Below are 21,217 nucleotides of genomic sequence, written 5' to 3' on the forward strand. Positions count from 1 at the left end.
GCCAAACATGGTACGGTTTGTTGTACCCGACGGTTGAAAGTTTGATGTTTAAGATCTTGAAAATCGTTAATTTCAGTTTTTTTGTTATTGTTTTGAGTTGAATTGGTTTTTGTTTTCACCATTTGGGCTTGAAACTTTTAGGAAAAAAAATTCCATTCATAATAATGAGTTTAAGCCATATTTTAATATTAAATTTTTATTAATTAAAAACTATACGTTTGGATAAAGTATTTGGATCAACTATTTATTAATTACTTAGCATTATAAGAAAACTAAAAATATATAAATTCTGTTTAGTTATGTTTTTTCAGTTTTACTTACACGCAAAACTAAAATCACAGGAAAAAAATTGAGTTTTACGAAACCATGAAGCCAAACTGTCAGTATTTGTTTGGGCTTCATAATTATCTCGGCTTTCTAAGTTACAGACTAGCTTTTTCGGTTTTATACACGCTGTTATTGTATACGGTTAAACGTGTTGAAACACCTAATAGATTGTGTCGAGCATCATAACCATATGCGAATATACCTATATACGCACACCATAGCTTGCTGCTTGCACACATGTGACAAACGATCGTGTGTTATGCACTTTATATATAGGGAATAAAGTGATACATTAAGTGGTCGTGAAATTTGAAGCAAAGAAGAATGAAACATGCACGAGGCTAGAATATGTTATAGTACCTAGTCATGATTAGTATGCATTTCAAGTGTAACCATATTGAATGGAAAATAAATTGATATATAACATGTCTTTGTGTTTTGGTCGAATTAGATAAATGTCACTTAAAAGCAATCTTATATACTTTAGCCTAAATGTCTCATTCATCTTTTAAAAAGAATCATAAATAACATGAGGAAACGTGCAATGTCTCATTCATCCTTTTAAAAAGAATCCAAAGCTGACTTAGTTGTAGTTTTTTGCTTTTCCTGTAAGAAGTTTCAAGTTAGATCCAAAGCGTCAAAAAAACCAGTGACGGTTGAAAACTATGTTTTAAAACCGGGTTTTTGAACCTTTCCATGTTAGGCCAAAAATGGTACGGTTTGTTGTACCCGACGGTTGAAAGTTTGATGTTTAAGATCTTGAAAACCGTTAATTTCAGTTTTTTTGTTATTGTTTTGAGTTGAATTGGTTTTTGTTTTCACCATTTGGGCTTGAAACTTTTAGGAAAAAAAATTCCATTCATAATAATGAGTTTAAGCCATATTTTAATATTAAATTTTTATTAATTAAAAACTATACGTTTGTATAAAGTATTTGGATCAACTATTTATTAATTACTTAGCATTATAAGAAAACTAAAAATATATAAATTCTGTTTAGTTATGTTTTTTCAGTTTTACTTACACGCAAAACTAAAATCACAGGAAAAAAATTGAGTTTTACGAAACCATGAAGCCAAACTGTCAGTATTTGTTTGGGCTTCATAATTATCTCGGCTTTCTAAGTTACAGACTAGCTTTTTCGGGTTTATACACATTGTTATTGTATACGGTCAAACGTGTTGAAACACCTAATAGATTGTGTCGAGCATCATAACTATATGCGAATATACCTATATACGCACACCATAGCTTGTTGCTTGCACACATGTGACAAACGATCGTGTGTTATGCACTTTATATATAGGGAATAAAGTGATACATTAAGTGGTCGTGAAAGTTGAAGCAAAGAAGAAAGAAACATTAACGAGGCTAGAATATGTTATAGTACCTAGTCATGATTAGTATGCATTTCAAGTGTAACCATATTGAATGGAAAATAAATAGATATATAACATGTCTTTGTGTTTTGGTTGAAGTAGATAAATGTCACTTAAAAGCAATCTTATATACTTTAGCCTAAATGTCTCATTCATCTTTTAAAAAGAATCATAAATAACATGAGGAAACGCGCAATGTCACATTCATCATTTTAAAAAGAATCCAAAGCTGACTTAGTGGTAGTTTTGTTGCTTTTCCTGTAAGAAGTTTCAAGTTAGATCCAAAGCGTAAAAAAAACCAATGACGGTTGAAAACTATGTTTTAAAACCGTGTTTTTGAACCTTTCCATGTTAGGCCAAAAATGGTATGGTTTGTTGTACCTGACGGTTGAAAGTTCGATGTTTAAGTTCTTGAAAACCGTTAATTTTAGTTTTTTTTTTGGTATTGTTTTGAGTTGATTTGGTTTTTGTTTTCACCATTTGGGCTTGAAACTTTTAGGAAAATAACATTCCATTCATAATAATGAGTTTAAGCCATATTTTAATATTACATTTTTATTAATTAATAACTATACGTTTGGATAAAGTATTTGGATCAACTATTTATTAATTACTTAGCATTATAAGAAAACTAAAAATATATAAATTATGTTTAGTTATGTTTTTTCAGTTTTACTTACACGCAAAACTAAAATCATAGGAAAAAAATTGAGTTTTACGAAACCATGAAACCAAACTGTCAGTATTTGTTTGGGCTTCATAATTATCTCGGCTTTCTAAGTTATAGACTGGCTTTTTCGGGTTTATACACACTGTTATTGTATAGGGTCAAACGTGTTGAAACACCTAATAGATTGTGTCGAGCATCATAACTATATGCGAATATACCTATATACGCACACCATAGCTTGCTGCTTGCACACATGTGACAAACGATCGTGTGTTATGCACTTTATATATAGGGAATAAAGTGATACATTAAGTGGTCGTGAAAGTTGAAGCAAAGAAGAAAGAAACATGCACGAGGCTAGAATATGTTATAGTACCTAGTCATGATTAGTATGCATTTCAAGTGTAACCATATTGAATGGAAAATAAATAGATATATAACATGTCTTTGTGTTTTGGTTGAAGTAGATAAATGTCACTTAAAAGAAATCTTATATACATTATCCTAAATGTCTCATTCATCTTTTAAAAAGAATCATAAATAACATGAGGAAACGCGCAATGTCTCATTCATCCTTTTAAAAAGAATCCAAAGCTGACTTAGTGGTAGTTTTGTTGCTTTTCCTGTAAGAAAATTCAAGTTAGATCCAAAGCGTCAAAAAAACTAATGACGGTTGAAAACTATGTTTTAAAACCGGGTTTTTGAACCTTTCCATGTTATGCCAAAAATGGTACGGTTTGTTGTACCCGACGGTTCAACCCGGATTAGCTAGTTAACCCTGTAATTCCATAAACATACAACTTCAACTCAAAAAGTAATCCAAAAGTACTTGATTCTATAGTATATGAAAAGCCAATATGCTAAAACTGGTTGATTCGATGAAATAGATAATGCTAGGTTAAAGTTTTTAATATGAGGTAAATATGGATATGCTAAAGTCTAAACAATATAATTTCCTTAAACTAGTACGGTGCTATAAATCGGTATTAGTTCAAATTACGAACCATTTGCCCAGTTTACCAGGCTAAAACATACCGTGAAATTGTCTGGCATCTAGTTTTACAAGTATAATAGGTCAGTTTAAACCGATTTTTTTAATATTTATTAAAATCCAACACAGATAGACTAAAAGAAAAAGAATCTAAAGAAACATGAATAAACGTAACGTAATTATTTGCGTGTCACTTTAATTATCATTTTAATTATGTTGTCTTTGTTCATAGTGTTAAAGGAAGATGCACGTGTACGCAAATGCAATGTTTAGGCCAAAATAGAAATGTTTTAAAGAAGTAACCACCTCTTGTCCTCTCAAAATAGACGAAACCACACTCAATTGTCTTTTTCAACACTAAATTTGGTTGATACATGAACTTGGATAAACACTATGAATTCTACACAATATTAATATCAATTAAAAGGCATTGATTTTAGTGAAGTGGATACTTTATAGTTATACCATCATCATATTCAAGGTTCACTCAAAAAAATGTACATGAGTTTCAATAACACAATTTGTTTTCTGTAAAACAAAAAGGGCTACATAATATTTTATACAACTAATAACACGATCTAGTCTTTAATAGAAGATGATGCGAATACACAACACGAACCTAACATGAAATTTACCGGTTTGGTCAGTTTCAGGCGAATTCGCAAATGCGTTTAGCTAAAAGGATCGTGCTTGGTTGACCCGTTTAACCCGTTTATTTTTAATTTAGTTTTTTAAAATGTTTTATTAAAACTAAAACAAAAACTAAAATGGAAATTGACATGAGATTTTATAATTAAATCAATTGTTTTACATAATTTTATATTTTTTTTGTTGTAAAAATGTTAATTAAAGTATTTATATGTAAAAATTAAAAAGCAAATAAAAGTTACAGGGCAAATTTGTCGTGTTTAGGTCGACCTGTAAATATGTGTGCCGTGTTCAAGTTCACATATCTAACACCATTTTCAAATTTGGCATGTGCTCCGGTTCTTGTCGAATTTTCGGGTTCGTGTCAAGTTGAACCCGTCAACCCACAAACACAACCCGTTTTGCACCCCTAAATAGAAGAGTCGAGTTGAAAGAAGACAAATGATAGCAATAATAACATTTTTTGAATGTGAACATTAGAAATAACTTTTACTAAAATGTACTTTTTGTTTATTACTATTTTTCATCATAGTTATATTGTTTTTCGAAAAAACTTATAAATTATATGCCTTTTATTTAAGATATTAAAATAAACTAGTAACTTTATTTTGATATTCATGAGTTATCCGTGACTTAAAACACAGCTAGTAATGGTTTCATACTTTCATCCGACAAACAAACACCTTCACATGCTTGTCCAGCCCCGACCCGAATCCATCACTACACTGTTCTTTAATTTTTAAATATCTTTTGTAATAGTCAAGCATCAATATGTGTACGTATTTGCATATCCAATGTTTAACCGCATATGCTATTTCTTCTCCTAAAGATATTAGTCGGCCCGAGTTGATGAAAAACGTTAAAAACGTTGGGGTATCTTTAAGTTACTGTCATGGATTGAATGGTGTAATATCAATTTCTAGTTATTGTTTGTTGTTCTGGTCTCTAGCGTCTTGCTAGTTCTTTTTAATGAAAGTCATCGTTCTAAAGAAAAAATAAATAAATCTACCTTCTTGGTTATCATCGACTGATCAATTGGTATTAAATATCGAGTAGCACAATACAAAGTTTAAACTAAATAAAAATAGAAATGTAATTAGTTTAATTTAAAATAAAAGATGGAAGTAATTTAATCCTGAAATATGAATAGTGTTAACAAAAATATAGATCATGAAGTAATAAATGAATCATACATGCGATAATTAACTTTGAAAGAAAAATAGCGATCATTTAGAAAACTTTTTCTAACCACTTGTCTGCTTCGTCGATTCAACCAACAAGCATTATAACTAGGTCGCCCAAATGTAAGCGGTTCAACAATATTCAACCAGACGGGTATAGCATCAACGGTTATATCTCATTGCCAATATTATAAAACATTATTCATAAAAATTGAAAGACTAAATCATTACTCTGGTTATGTTTTATATATTGATAGTTCTTAATTCTTATTTTATAAAATTTCACACTTTCGCCTTTTGGGTCCATCATCTAAACAAAATGATTAAAGTACCTTTGTTTACTTTAATTTTCTTGATCCCTTTATTTATATTAACTTAAATTCATAAACTCGATATATAAACATGCAAATTAAGATCAGAAAATAAAGTATTAACGCTGTCTATCACTTGGAGGTCTGCCTTGCTTGTCTATCACGTAATCATTGGTTCCTAAGCATGTTTGGAAAAAGACAAAAGGAGGGCCATCACATGATGAAAAGCATGTTAATAACTTATTATATATGGCTTTTTATTTGTTTTATTGGGAAATTAGTTGTGTCATTCAATAATAACTTTTCTAGTATATATAAAGAATTGGAATTAGAATCCGAAGGAATTCAAATTTATAAAATTTTTATATAAAAAATTTAAATAAAATTTTTATATAAAAAATTTAAATAAAATTTAGTATATGCTGTCAAGAACAAGATTGTTCGCATGAACTTTCAGTATTTTGGTTAATATACTGGATAGTGAATACTGACTAGAGCTGTTTACATGAATAACTAGTCTTTCTCAGATGAATCTGACAATAATAAATTCATTTTTTGTTTTACTTTTTTGATGATTTAGGATAGTATAGTTGTAAAGAAAAGTTGAATATTGAGGGAAGTAGATCGAGTTGTGAAAATATAAATGTGCCGATTTGATTAATGTAAAGATTTATTTTTGATTAACTAATAAACTTTTTTCAGTTTAATGCATGGAGCCGTTGAACTTTGTTTCCAAAGCAAACCAACGACCAAATCCCCCCTTCACGCCCGCTATACCTCTCACGACACCCTCTTTCTTTCATTCCTCATCACGTCCTAGATGACGCACAATACCCAAACTTGCCATCGTGGCTTCTTATCGCATCTAGTCACACTCCCATAACACATGCCCATATATATTTTTTCATACCCATTGCTAAATAGATAACTAAAAATTGCATTCAACCATTAATTCAAGAAAACTTGTGCATCAAAACAAAATTACAAAAATTAGGGTGTGTTGTGCGGTTCAGTGCGGCTTTTGACTAAAACCAAACCGAAAACCAAAACTTCGGTTTTTGGAGTTTTTGAAACCGTTGGGTTTCGGTTTTTCGGTTTTTGTTTTGGGTTCGGTTCGGTTTCGGGTTTTTCGGTTTTGTCATTTGAGCTTGAAAATTTTAGGCTGAAAAAAAAGTTGGCATCGAATAATGAATTTATGTATTAATAATTTTGTTGATTGTAAAATTATATATTGTTATACATTTGATCAAAAATATTAGAGTTGCATATTTATTAAATTCTTATAATTACTTAATATGAAATACAAAAAAAAACAAAAATTTAGGAATTCGTTCGGTTTTTTTACATGCAAAACAAAAACCGAATTTTTTGGTTGTTTTGATTTCAGATCAGTTTTTTCGATTTACAACACACCGTGACAAAAATAATAATAAATGAAATCAAACCAAACCAAAGACCCACATGTGGATCCATTTATAACTTCCTTTAACATCAACAAACACACACGAGCAAATGGCTATGATTCGGTACCCCCACCAACCAATCTACCAGCTATTCATCATCATATTCATCACCCACAAGAATCAATCTCAACCGTCCATATGTTCCACGTGTCATCCTCTAACTGGAGCATTGTTTGTGGTCTCTCACATTAATGTAACTACGCAACATGAATACCACAACACATCTATAATAATATCATTTCACACTAAAAACCTTTTTACAAAAATCATATCATAACAAAAATCCACTTCTAGTTCTAGTTCACCACCGGGTATAATAATAATAATAATAATAATAATAATAATAATAATAATAATAATAATAATAATAATGTCGTCGGACATGTCCGAAATCACGTCCGAGTTTACCACTTACGGTCTCGATCACAACGAAACCGAACTTACATTAGGTCTACCGGGTGAATCACTAAGCGGAATGTCCAGAAAGCAAGGATTATCCAACCCGAATTCAGGACGCGTTGAGAATTATGATACGGAATGTTCTCCGGATGAGTAAGTTGTAATCTCGTAACTCATTTTCGACACATGTTAATATAGGCTAGCTTACTTAAGAGAAGTTCTTGTTGCCATGTCTTTTTTTATTATTATTTTTTTAATGGTGGGATTTTATTAAAACAAAAACTTCTAGCAAAAAGTAAGAAGCAAAGTAATTTAGTAATTTACATAAACACGGGATCTTAATTTCGTAAACAGTGGCGGACTCGACACTTTTTTCCACGGGGATAACCGGAGGCTTAACCAAAATTATATGGAGGGCAATCAGGATTTTATCGTATAAATAGCACTTTTTAAATTATTTTTTTAATGGTGGGATTTTATTAAAACAAAAAACTTCTAGCAAGAAGTAAGAATAAAAGTAAATTTACATAAACAATACCGGGATCTTTTTCTCGTTAACAGTGGCAGACTCAAGACTTTTTTATGGGGATTTTACCGTATAAATAATACTACCGCCCTTCATACTTGCACTATAGGTACGCCAATGGTTTTTGAACCACTTTATCCACGACATTCTAAATTTACGGTAATTGACAACCATACCGAAAAAAAGGTACGAAAAGTGCTTAAAATTGTTTTTTAAAAATTGTTTTTTTCGGAAGTCCTGGGTTCTAACTCAGCCAACAGGTATATTAAAAGTATTGTCACTTTGTCTTTCAAATAAGAAATATTAATCGATACAATGCTAGCGAATTTAAAACTCCGGTGAATGTATCGATTGATGAATACATGCTATCAATGTTACAGGGAACAAGTGGCCGGGTGGCCGCCAGTGGCATTGTACAGGAAGAATGTGGTGAAGAGTAATAATAAGTTTGTAAAGGTGGCGGTTGACGGTGCACCGTATATGAGAAAGGTAGATCTTGAATCATACGGTGGATATCAGCAGCTTCAATGTGATCTGGTGGACAAATTCTCTTATTTCACAGTTGGTAATTATATTTGATGAACTGAGGTTTGATTCTGTTTGGTTTTGTGATCAAACCGAACCAAAACCGAGATGTTTGTTTTTTAGTTTTTTTTAATTGTTTCATTTCTTCGGTTTTTCAGTTTGGGTTCGGTTTCGGGCTTGGAAATTTTGGATTGAAAAAGAAGTTTTGCTAAACTAAAATTTTGTTGTTAGTTAATTAATTGATTATTAATTTATTATCAATTTTGGCTAAAGTATTTAGGTTAAACTATATAATATACTACTATGAATGACTTAAATTTAAAAACAGAAAATAAGAATCCATAAGTTTGGCTCGGTTTTGCTGTTTAGGCTTGAAAATTTTGGGCCAACAGTAATGAATTTGAGCCGAAATTCTTTTGTTAGTTAATAATCAATTGATTATCATACATTTTAGCTAAAATATTTGGGTTAAACTATATATACAATAAACTATTATAAATTACTTATAACTTAAAAATAAAATAAATATAAATCTATAAGTTCGGTTCAGTTTTTTGGGTTTTAGTTACAAGCAAAACTGAAATCGAACCAAAAGTCCAGTTTACGAAAACATAAAACAAACCATTGTTTTTTTTTTGTTTGGTTTGGTTTTTCGGTTTCATGCACACCCCTAAAGTGCATAAAACTTCATTTTTCATTTGAATTTATGTAAGGTTGGGTTGGTTGTAATGATTAATTAATGAACTATATTAATTCACTCACAGGAAATGCATTGATTGAGAAAAGGTGGATGGATGATCTTGTGAATCAAATAAATTATGTATCAACATATGAGGATAATGATGGGGATTGGATGCTTGTTGGTGATGTACCATGGAAGTAAGTTAATTCCCAAATTTGATTCATTATATTTTTGTATTATTATGTCAAAATTTGCGGGATGAATTTAACAGGTTTGTTTATTTCGTTAATCGCAGGATGTTCATTCAGACCTGTAAGAGAATTAGGTTAATGAGAAGCTCAGAAACGATTAATGGAGTATATAGGTAAATTAAAATCTCACGCGGTCTGAAGTTGTTGAAGAATTTTGATAGAGGAAGATTAATTAGCGGAAATGATGGTACAAAGCATAAACTTATAATAAATTCTATAACAAAATTGAGTAAATCAACCTTATCTTTTTTCTTGTGTTTTTTTCCTTTTTCTATTTTTGTTATAAGGATATGTACCAACTTATATAAACTTGGTGAAGAATCAAGTTATCTGTTTTGTTATGACTGATTTGAGCTTTTAACCATTTGTCTTGGCATATTCTTAAGTGCATGGAGTTATGTATAGCATTATTATTCATTTATTCATGAACCATCTTTAATTCTTTATCACTTGATAAATCAAAACAAATTGTTTTAATTGTTTGATCCGACCAATTCACTCAACTTGGTTGGATTGATTTTTTGTTGACTCGTTTTAAAAACCGTAGTTGGTGGTTCAGCGTACGGGTTTCTTTAAAAATCTACCGAACTTAAATATTGTGTTGGGTTGAATATGTGAGTTTGGTTCTTGGGTGGAGGATTGTGATTCGGCTTATGATCATTAAAAATCATGGCGCAAGACTATATATTTCAAACCGAAGAACTTAACTAGTATGGTGAATTTAAGTATTTCAAAACTAATTTCAACACGAAGACAAATTGTCGATTAGATTCGGTTTATAATCATCAAAAATCATGGTGCAATCAATACTAAATATCACGCCATTCTAACATCACTCTATCTAAAGTCTAAACAAGCACGGTTCAATGATTAGTCAACCCGCTACTCTGACCTCATGTCATTCGGATCTTAGCATGTAGGCAGGCCCGGCTTCGAGAACGGTTAAAAAATTTTAGATCGAAGGCAAAAAAAATTTTGGGCCTTAATAAAAAAGGGGGTATCTTGTTGGATTTACAATTTAATTTTTTTAAAAAGCCTTAATTTTTTGGGCTTTATGATTTGGTTGTGTAAAAAAAGGTTTTATATAAAAATATAGTCAAAATGCCTCAAGTGAGGTTAGAACCCACAACTTTTTGGTTGAAAGTCATATCTCTTTACCACTAAACCAAGCTAGTGATTCTGATATTAAGTTTAAACATTATATATACATATTGTTTTTCATTAAAATATATATATAATTTTTTTTAAAAAAAATCTGGGCCTATCGAGGTGTCGGGCCGGGGTCCGTCGACCACCCGGCCCTCCCTTATAGCCGGGCCTGCATGTAGGTCGTCGTGATACAAGTATCGATTATAATTAAACGCGCATGTCATCCTTCGAAATGTTTAATTATATTGTTTGATTCTATAATGAAAATGAGTTCATAAACAAACACAAAACATTATCTGTTCCTTGTATAAGAAATTAAAACTTGATTAGGATTTTTAAAAATGATGAACTTTACTAGAAAAACTGATAAGTTGATTAAGTTTATTTTATCAATCTAGTATATACCCAGTGTATCCTTAGTTTATGATCAAGAATCACACAAAGAAAATAATCACCTAATAACTCACATATATGTGAATTAACACGTCTTCATTCCTTTTGCTTTTAATACATTTTGGTCTCTTGCCCCCGATGCTACTACGTGTCTAAAAAGAGTTCAGCGGGTCGTGCACAGTAACTCAACGACGCCGAAGAACGATAATTTTGTTTTCAGTAGGATCGGTTTTAACATTCAAAAGAGGGTGACGGTACAGCTTGTTGCCCGCTTACCCGCCTCTTTATTGTAACTGGATCCTTTTATTTGAAATAAAAAAAAAACAAAATAAAGTTTACTAAATTTCTAAAGAAACTAAATGAAATATCGAAAAGATGATGATGATGATGATGATGATGATGATGATGATGATGATGATGATGATGATGATGATGATGATTGAACACTTATAATTAGCCCAATCCTTGTTAATCGTGGGCTGCTTTATTTTCAGCTGGTTAGTCGCCAAGCCCAACACACCTTTTTGTTCCTTCTTTTATATTTTTTATCTTTCGCAGCCCAATGTGATTAGTGAGAGCATTTGGTACTGGGTATCGGTACTCTGCTAATACTAAACCTTTCAGATTCGGTACCGGTACCATTGGAGCTCGATTCCACAAATCAGACGGCGAAAAGTACAGAAAAGCCCTTCTCTGTTCTCTTTGGATGTATTACTGATTTTGTTAAAAAAAAAAATCCTTAATGGGTGAGTAATTTTTAATTGTGTGATCTTAAACATGACTTCAATAATAATCAACATAATGATGGCCCCCTCTGCCCATCTTTTGTTCACCATCAAAACAAGAAAGACAAACAAATGATTATTATTAAAATCTCATATATTGATTACTAATTCTTTTTTTCTTAATTATTATTTAAATCAATTGAATACTACTATTAAATTTTACAATAATAATACTGAGTATAATAATAATAATAATAAACGTGACAAATATAAAACAAGAAAGACAAACAAACAATTAGTGTTAAAAATCTCATCTATTCATTATTAATTTCTTTATCTTAATTATTATTTAAATCAATTAAATACCACCATTAAATTATGCAATAATAATACTAAAGACGGCTGGTATACACCCCTCACTAGTGTGAGGGGTCTGACGTGGAAGCCTCGTCAGCGTGTGAGACCCTTTAAGCACCGCCACAGCCTCCCTCACGTCACGTGTGACGGGTCTGCATGAGGATGGCCAGTCAGACCAAGCGATCTATTTCTTTTTTCTTTTTTTTTTTTTGGCTTGAATTTTATTGAAAGGAAGAAGCATGGTGGCTTTTGAATGTGGGCGGAGGCTGGGTTTTGACGGTGGACGGTGACTGGATTTTTTATGGTGGTAGGTTGCGGCTAGGTTGAAGATGATGATAATGGTTTTTAGGTAAGGTGCGTTTGGTGGAATGGATGAGTTTTATATAGTTTTTTCTTTTATTTGCGTTTTTTATTAATGATTATATAATTACTAATATTATATATTAAGTTTAAATATATTTTATAAATATATGCATTTTAATTTATTTATAAATATATAATTTGAAAGAAATAAAAATAAAAAATGAAGAATGAGGAGGGCATTTTAAATTATATATATATAATGAATTGTTTTTGTTTGTATTATGATTTACTTTAATTTTTATGAAATAAATAAATTAATTATTGTCATATATCGTTGTAGGTTGAGGTGGGACATTATACGTTACCTCACTTTTTATATTTTGAATCATAATGATATCAAAAACATTGTCCTTATTCGGGAATATCTTTTGTGTGACCACGATGACATTAATTTAAATCACAAAAATACATAATGGTTCTAATTATATTCAATAATCATGGATTATTGGAAGAGTGTATCACGTGGTTTAGAGAAATGTTCTTAATCATTGTAGCAGGTGAGCAGCTAGCTTATCGTGTCGTTCTCAAGCATAGAACTGTTAAAAAAATTTGCAACTTGCTTTAAAATATATTGAAAAAAGCTTAGCTCGAAAAAGTCCGTAAAACGAGCTGGGTCAGCTCATGGCTCGGTCTTGTCACAATGACGACGAGCGTGCAGACAACATTGGTGGCACTATGTTACGGTTTATTCGAGACAACCGTCAATCTCCCAAGAACACAAGAGAAGAAGAGAAAGTAACCCAAGATGATAATTCTTTCTTATTATTTTGCTTAAACAAGATTACAATATATAGAAAAACAAAGAAATAAAAATAGAAAAGACAAACAATATAGAAACATAATTTGACTACAATAAGAAACTAAATAAAAGATGAACTTAAATAATAATAATAATAATAATAATAATAATAATAATAATAAGATCGTATCAATTCCCGACCCCTTGAAAACGTCCTTTTCCTCAAGGACGGAATGTCGTTGCCATGGTGGTCGCCACTCGAGTCGTACACCGACAAGTGGGGCAGTCTCAACGTAGCACCACAGTGGCCGCCATTCGATTCTTCCAGTGTTATTCGGGCCAATGTTAACGGACCACCACAAGGGGCGCAGCACGAGTCGCCTTATTGCACCTTTTAACGGTGTTGGCGCCAACAAGCTAATTGTATTGTTGTAAATTTCATTGGCATCTTTATTAACCATAAAATTACAACTTTGTTGCTTATATTTACCAGTTGCATGCCCACTTAAGGTCACATCCGCCAATCCTTGAGTAACTTCCTCATTAACAATGGTTTCATGATCAGATTTGACAATTGTATTGACAAAACTAGCGTGGAATTGAGTAAGCATTACTGTTGTGAAATCATCCCAAGTGAGGAAGTCTGAACTCCGAAGCCAACCATTAAACCACCAGAATGGTTCATCATCGAAGGATTCAATGACATAGGGAAACCGCTTGTCGCCATAGATCGCGTAAAAGAGAAAATACCGTTCAGCTTGAGAGATCCATAGAGCGGGATTAGATCAAGTGAAACAAGGTAATAGTGGATATTCCCACAAAAGTTCTTCCAAAGCCATATAGGCTAAGGCTCAATGAAAGCACCAATTGTTACGGTTTATTCGAGACAACCGTCAATCTCCCAAGAACACAAGAGAAGAAGAGAAAATAACCCATGATGATAATTCTCTTATTCTTTTGCTTAAACAAGATTACAATATATAGGAAAACAAAGAAATAAAAATAAAAAAGATAAACAATATAGAAACATAATTTGATTATAATAAGAAACTAAATAAAAGATGAACTTAAATAATAATAATAATATTATAATAAGATCTTATCACACTAGGTATGAGATCCCCCCCCCCCCCTCCCCAAGGTCAATTAAACTTGGCAATTAATATTATCAATAACTACCAAGTATAGATTTATAGTAAAGTGTATTTATAAATTTGTATATTCTGCTTTAAATGTAACACATAAAGCGGTTACGTAACCATCACACTTTCTCTCTTCATTAGCATGATTATCTCTCATACATTACCAAAGGGGTGCCCGTATGGTATGACGGGTAACACAGACCCTACTAATCACGTAACATTTTAGGTTTTATTGAATTGGAAAAATCTATAGTTACATCATACTTAAATTAAAAAGAATAAAACGATCATTTTCATAGTGTATGAAATAATTATAACCGTTTAAAAATCGTGAAGACATTGGATTGAGAGTAAAGTTAAAAGATATGTGTAATATGTGTACGTAAAAATGAAAGGAGAAAGTTGTAAGTATGTTTTAAAAGTTATAGGGTAAAGTTATAAGTTATTTTCAAAAAGTATGTGGTGGGAGTGCCCAACCCACCCTTAAAACATTTTTCACTCTTTCTTCTATCCATATCAATATCATATCATTTTATCATAATCCATCATCAATGGTGAAAATATTTATCTTTCATCTTAATCTATCTTTCATCCACTATATTTTTAGTATATATATATATATATATATATATATATATATATATATATATATATAGAGAGAGAGAGAGAGAGAGACCATGAAAGGTCAAAGTTTTTCGGGCCAAGGGACCCGTGCGGTGTTTACACCAGTACCGTGACACCCCGAGACCTTCTGGGATTGCACTCCGTCCACCCTAATGGGTAGGATGGAAATAGGGATGAGATCAGTGTCGGTACAATACCAAAAATCCCGATCCCAAAATTACAAATTCTTGGTACCGGTACTGGAATATTTGGTTCGGTATCGGTACAGTACCTGTATTAAAAGTTAAATTCAGAAAATACCAGTACCGTACCATAACGGTAATCAAACTCAAAACTTTAGACCCGACAATAGGAAATCGATACCAATTTTGGTACCGGTACCGACCAATGCCGAATTTGCTCATCCCTCAATTGGAAATGCTAAAAAGACAAAAGTGCCGTTGGTTTCGGTTTGGGTTAAAACCGGTTCGGTTTGTTCAACAAAAGTCAAAAACCGGTTTATGATCGGTTTCGGTTCGGGTTGAAACCATTTTTTACCATGTTACGATCGGTTTCGGTTCGGATTTTGACCGGTTTTTGCCCAGTTTTGGCCGATTTTGGTGGAGAAAATTACAAACGGGTTCCGAACCTGCGGTTTCAGTCGGTTCCAAACCGGTTTCCATATATTCAGTTTCGGTTCAATTTTCGGTTCGGTTCAATTAACCGGTTTGTTTACCCACCTCTATTAATAACTTATAACTTAATTTATTTGTCAACAAATTAACCTGTCTAGTTCCACTCTATAAAAGCAACATATTGCCACCCAACTCAATCCCAAAATCTTGGCGTTCTTCCAACGGTAAATTCATTCACCATTTTTTTCAATTTCTCCCATACATTACCAATTTCTTACTACTCTAACGAAATCTTTCCATGTTTACATCCGTAATTTTTCACTTTTCGACCGAAATGTCGGTCGCGGTCAATGTAAATGCCAATGCCAATACCAACAAACCATTTCGAATCTTCGTCGGCTACGACACACGCGAGCACGTCGCGTACGAGGTGTGCCGCTACTCGATCATGAAACGCTCTTCAATACCTGTAGAAGTCATTCCAATCAAACAGTCCGAACTTCGGAAAAATAACTGCTTTTGGCGGGAACGTAACAAACTTGAGAGTACCGAATTCTCGTTCACGCGCTTTCTGACGCCGTTTCTGGCGGGGTACGAGGGCTGGGCCGTGTTTGTGGATTGCGATGTTTTGTACCTTGGAGATGTTAAGGAGTTGAGTGAGCTTGTTGATGAGAAATACGCGGTAATGTGCGTGCAACATGATTACGCACCGAAGGAGAGTACGAAGATGGACGGTGTGGCTCAGACGAGTTACCCGCGGAAGAATTGGTCGTCGATGGTGTTGTATAACTGCGGGCATCCGAAGAATAAGGTTTAGTCGAACTCTTAAGTATGTGTAAATGATGTTGTATTGGTGTTACATGATTAAACGAGTCAAGCCTGAGCTTGTTTTGACTTACTAGAGCTCTATAGCTTGAACTCGGGTCATGAGTTATTTTTCAAGCTTAGGGATTGACTTGTTTATTATTTATTAATTTATTTATATACGTTTTTTATTATTTTTATATATTTTGAGAAGACCTAAAACGAGCCTAAGCTTGGCGTGAGTTCGTGTAGTACCTTAAACGAGCCAAAGTTTGGCCCGAGCTCAATTGTGTAGTACGAAATTAATATAGAGAAGTCAAAAAGACGTAAAACTTACAAAACACACAAGGTTCGTGCCCATGCTCGATAACTAAACTATCTTTATTTGAGGCCAGGGCACAACTCAAGTTAAAAAAGGCTCGACTTGTTTCGAGTTTTTGAATTTTTGAAGCAGTTCGGTTTCGGTTTTTTGGTTTGAATTTGACGTGGTCTCGGTTTTGGCATTTAGGTTTGAAAATTTTGGGCCAAAGAAGAGTTGTCCAAAAATATGAATGCATGCCTAAATTTTTGTTAGTTAATAATTAATTGACTGTTATATATTTGGGCTAAAATATTTGGATTAAACTTTATATTAAACTATTATAAATTTCTTAAAAGTTTTAAAAAATAAAATCTTTAAGTTCGGTCGTTTTTAGTTACATGCAAAATCAAAACCGAACCAAAAGTTCGGGTTTTACGAAACATAAAACCCAACAATCGGTATTTGTTTAGATTTGGTTATTTCAGTTTTTCTGTTTCGGATATGTTTTCGGTTTCATGCTAATAATTATGATTATGGTTTTATTGTGGTTATATAGTTAACCTATATTTACATATTACTATCTCTATCATTGTTCTAATTACATTGTGTCTAATAGGTTTTGACGCCGGAGGTTGTGAATAAGGAGTCGGGTGCGTATCTCCATAGGTTTCAGTGGCTAGAAGATCATGAAATCGGGTCAGTTCCGTTTGTTTGGAACTTTCTAGTGGGTCATAATCATGTTGTCGATGGTGATCCTAGTACGTACCCAAAGGCGATACATTATACGTCCGGAGGGCCATGGTTTGAGGCTTGGAAAGATTGCGAGTTTGGAGATTTGTGGCTAAAGGAATTGGAAGAGTATGAGAAAATGAAGGAGAAAGAAAAGAAACTTGGGTGAAATGTGATGGAGATGGTTTGGTTATAATATATGTATTGTTGCATATCATATGTTTGTGTTGTTTGATAATATGCCTATATGAGTTGGTGTTGTTGATCTTGGGTTGAATTAAGCTACAATAAGTGGATGATTTAGGCATTTGTTTTGCTGTAATTCTTGATGTTGTTAATTAGCTCTTTGTTGTACATGTTTGGATTCTTTTAAGTACTTTTTGTTTAAGGTAACAGGGTGCTTTTGGATGTCATGATATAAAATTGTAAATAATCTTTACCAAGTGTGATTACGGGGAAAGTTGACATACAAATTACATTAACATGCTAACTGTGATAATCAAGTGTTGTAATTATATATATAACATAGTGTAATTATGTAATTATATCGTATTGTAATTCAACTATGTTTTAATTACACTATGCTATAATTACGCTATACTGTATTTATAATTACACTATTTGATTCTTACAGTTAACAACTTAACATACTAATTGTATTTGTATTTGATCCAAACACGTGTGATTACAATATCTTTGATTTGAATAGCAAAAATACAAGTAAAAGTATTGGCTTTTATTTATGTTTTATTGAGTTTTTCTTAAGAATTTAGATTGTTAAAATAATTAGAATTTGTGATTCGTTTGATAGACCTAATAAACTTTTTGGTTATGCAAATTGTTAAAGAATATGGAAAGGTTGGTGGTGGCGGAGGCGGTGATGGTAAATTGTGGCAGCGTGCGACTGTGCATTGCAGGGATTGATATATAAGAAAAATTCAGGGGTATCTCAAAATACGTTTTTGAACCGATGCATATCATAATATTTGCTTAGAGCTATCCGATACATAAAACAAAGAAGAAGGAAAAAAGGTGCACTAATTTTGCAATTTGTATACAAAGTTGAGGGGTAGCTCGAGTACACCCTGACCTTGACCTGGACATAGAATCGTTGTTGTGAGTTAACAGTGTCGGTAGCAAGGCTATAGTAGGGTTGGGGAGAGTTGGAATTTATTATTCTCTCACCAAATAAGATAGAAATGCAATTCAAATTTGTGTTAAAATGAATTTTATTAGCTACACTAGTAAAAAATGAACTTTGTATTTCAGTTTCATTGAGGTATAGCTAAGATTCAACACCTTTTAGGCTCAGGGGTATACAACAGTAGACAATCCTCGCTGGTCCTATGTGTTAGCCACATGACAGCCACCCCTCACCGTTCTCACTAAGATTCAACATCTTTTAGGCTAAGGGGTATACACGTGACCTGACCCCAATGAGGTTGGTCACACACGTCAAGGTCATTTCCTTGCTTTCATGTGGGCCCCACCGGTGGAGATTGGTATGTTTTGAATATTTTATATAAATAAAAATAAAAATAAAAATGGAAAATGATGAAAAGTGGTGTATTTCCTTGGTTGAAGGTTGATGTTGAATGATGGGGTAAAGCTGACGTGGCGCTAACGTCACAAATGAAGTTAATGGTATTGAGTGGTGTACACCCCTTATCCTTAAAATGCGTGACCACACTTTCTATATAAACTATATTTTGATATTAATACCAAAAAAAATTCCTTTATCCGAGAATGTCTGGTGTGCGTGTGCGCACCTTGTATAAAATATGATGGATTGGATATTTAGCTTTTGCACAAGATCGTGTTTTTTATAAAAGTGATTTCTACAAAGACTGAACACACACAAAATAAGCCAGTGTACCTATCATATATGCAGAATAGTATTGGTAAGAACCAAGTATCGATCCGTGGACACAAATGTTTCTAATAATAAATCGTTATTTTACTTCAATCGGAGGTTTTAGTCATTTTAGGGTTAATTTTTGAACTTTTTATAAAATGTAAATACTTATATATAATATATAGGTGACCAAGACAAGAAATTATAAACGAGGTGTTCAATTATGCAAAGGTTACCATCTAAGATCAAGAATCCACTCCATTTTAACATTAATAAGTAATATGTAGACATGTGATAAACTTGCCGTAGCAATATATGATAGATAGCTTCTTAAACCTTAAGTGAGCATCTTTGGCACTAAGGAGATGATATGCGCATTTTAAAGTCCACCCTTTCCTAATGTCATACCATCTCAATGATGTCAATTTAAGTTGGCAAGTAGTTTCGTATAGTAGAAAGATTAGGATTGACTTCAATTTCTCGAATACCAATTCTAACAACTTCGGGTGGTTGTAGTTCATCACACAACCTCCCCTTGGTTGATTTAAGTAGGTTATAATTACACATTCCGTTAACATATGGTTTCTTTGGCTAATTTGATATCCTAAGCAAAGCCATTTTCGGATTACCAAGGTTTAGAAAAATACACCATAACTTATATCTCATCATTTCTAAGTATAATATAAGGATCCATGTTTCGATAATATATCAAAGTATTTCTATCTTTCAAGAACATGAATCGATCATGTACGATTGCCAATGATATTGACAACCACCAACTTTGAATTAGTGATTTAAGATGGTGAAACATTTCTCATCAAAAGATAATTGTAATATAACCATGTACTTTACTATACTACATCACATGTCTTGATTAATTATCAAGTAAAACAAAGCTTCTTCATAGATTTTAGATGGTAAAAGGAGTTTAGCTCATAATGAGCATGATGATAGACATTAAGATGATTGATAATAACAAATACATGATTAAACTTGGAACAATCTAACCAAATGTAGATGAATCTTTCTTCTTAATGATGGTAATGATGGTTGATGATGATGATTAGTGGTGATGACCTTCAAACCTTCAAACTCTTCACTAGATCTTCAAAGTGAGTGTTAGTGTGTGTTTTTATAAGGGAAAACCGGAGAGAATTCTTTTCAAGGCACAGTTAATGAATGCAACATGAGCCACTATTTATAGGCAATCTGGATGGTGAGGCACGGCCCCGTGCATGATGAGCACGGCCCCGTGTATCTTTATGACATGTGCCAGATTTGTTTTGTCTTTTGTGTGAGGTGGCAACGGCCCCGTGGTTGGTAGGCACGGCCCCGTTTTTTTTAGTGACATGTGCTCAATTCTTTTTGTCTTTTATGTATTCTCGTCCACAGCCCCATGCTTTTGCTTCCAGATTTTGTCTTTTCATATGTTAGAAGCATGGGGCGTGTTTCTTCGTTTTCTTGTGTTTTCTTCTGTTTTTCTTCTTCTTTTCGCTTGTTTCTTTGTTTGGGGCTTGGTTTACCTAAATTTATGTTTTATTATAATAAGTAGTCTTTTATGCTATGTTATTAGATAAAAATTGCAATTTTTAGAGATTATTTGATGCCGAAAAGATGTATATTTATATGTACATCAAACATCCCCACACTTGAACATTGTTGTCCTCAAGCAATCTTCTTATAAATATCATCTAAAAAAAATCAGCAAATTTAGGTTATAGCTATTCCTTAAGTGAGCTCCAAGAAGATGAAACAAAATAACCAATCTTTATGTTAGTGATAAATAAGAGAGAACTTTTGTTTTTATGAGCTTCCGTTTATGCAAAACGTCACGTTTTCACAATGTTCACTAACACTCGGTTTTATATCTGATCATAACTGTGATGTATGTATGTGAACACTCTTAGTCAAAATGCAACCTGTAATAATAAGCTTGTAACAAGTTCAAATCTCCACCTTTTTAAGGGTTGCATAGATCAGAAGGTAAAAAGGGGTTTCGGTTTAGTGTGAGTAGGATTGGTATTTTTGTGGTGGTTCAAAGTTTAATGGTAAATACAACTTCCACTGTT

General features: G+C 32.7%; 2 protein-coding genes across 2 annotated transcripts; both read left to right on the forward strand.

The window, feature by feature from the left end:
• The first annotated feature begins 6,984 nt into the window (after positions 1 to 6,984).
• On the forward strand, positions 6,985 to 9,303 carry LOC143535738 (auxin-responsive protein IAA1-like). Its single transcript, XM_077029912.1, has 3 exons — positions 6,985 to 7,522; positions 8,258 to 8,460; positions 9,185 to 9,303. The coding sequence occupies exons 1-3, from the start codon at positions 7,341 to 7,343 to the stop codon at positions 9,301 to 9,303; spliced, it is 504 nt and encodes a 167-aa protein (XP_076886027.1). The 5' UTR covers positions 6,985 to 7,340.
• Positions 9,304 to 15,793: 6,490 nt separating this feature from the next.
• Positions 15,794 to 17,509, forward strand: LOC143538285 (protein CDI-like). The gene is made up of 2 exons (XM_077031878.1): positions 15,794 to 16,270; positions 17,181 to 17,509. Exons 1-2 carry the CDS (start codon positions 15,794 to 15,796, stop codon positions 17,460 to 17,462), a joined length of 759 nt encoding a protein of 252 aa, XP_076887993.1. The 3' UTR covers positions 17,463 to 17,509.
• Positions 17,510 to 21,217: the final 3,708 nt, after the last annotated feature.

Source organism: Bidens hawaiensis, unplaced genomic scaffold (genome assembly GCF_021521415.1).
Source record: "Bidens hawaiensis isolate Kalapana, Puna unplaced genomic scaffold, B.hawaiensis_p1.1 tig00000780_1, whole genome shotgun sequence".
Classification (NCBI taxonomy): Eukaryota; Viridiplantae; Streptophyta; class Magnoliopsida; order Asterales; family Asteraceae; genus Bidens; species Bidens hawaiensis.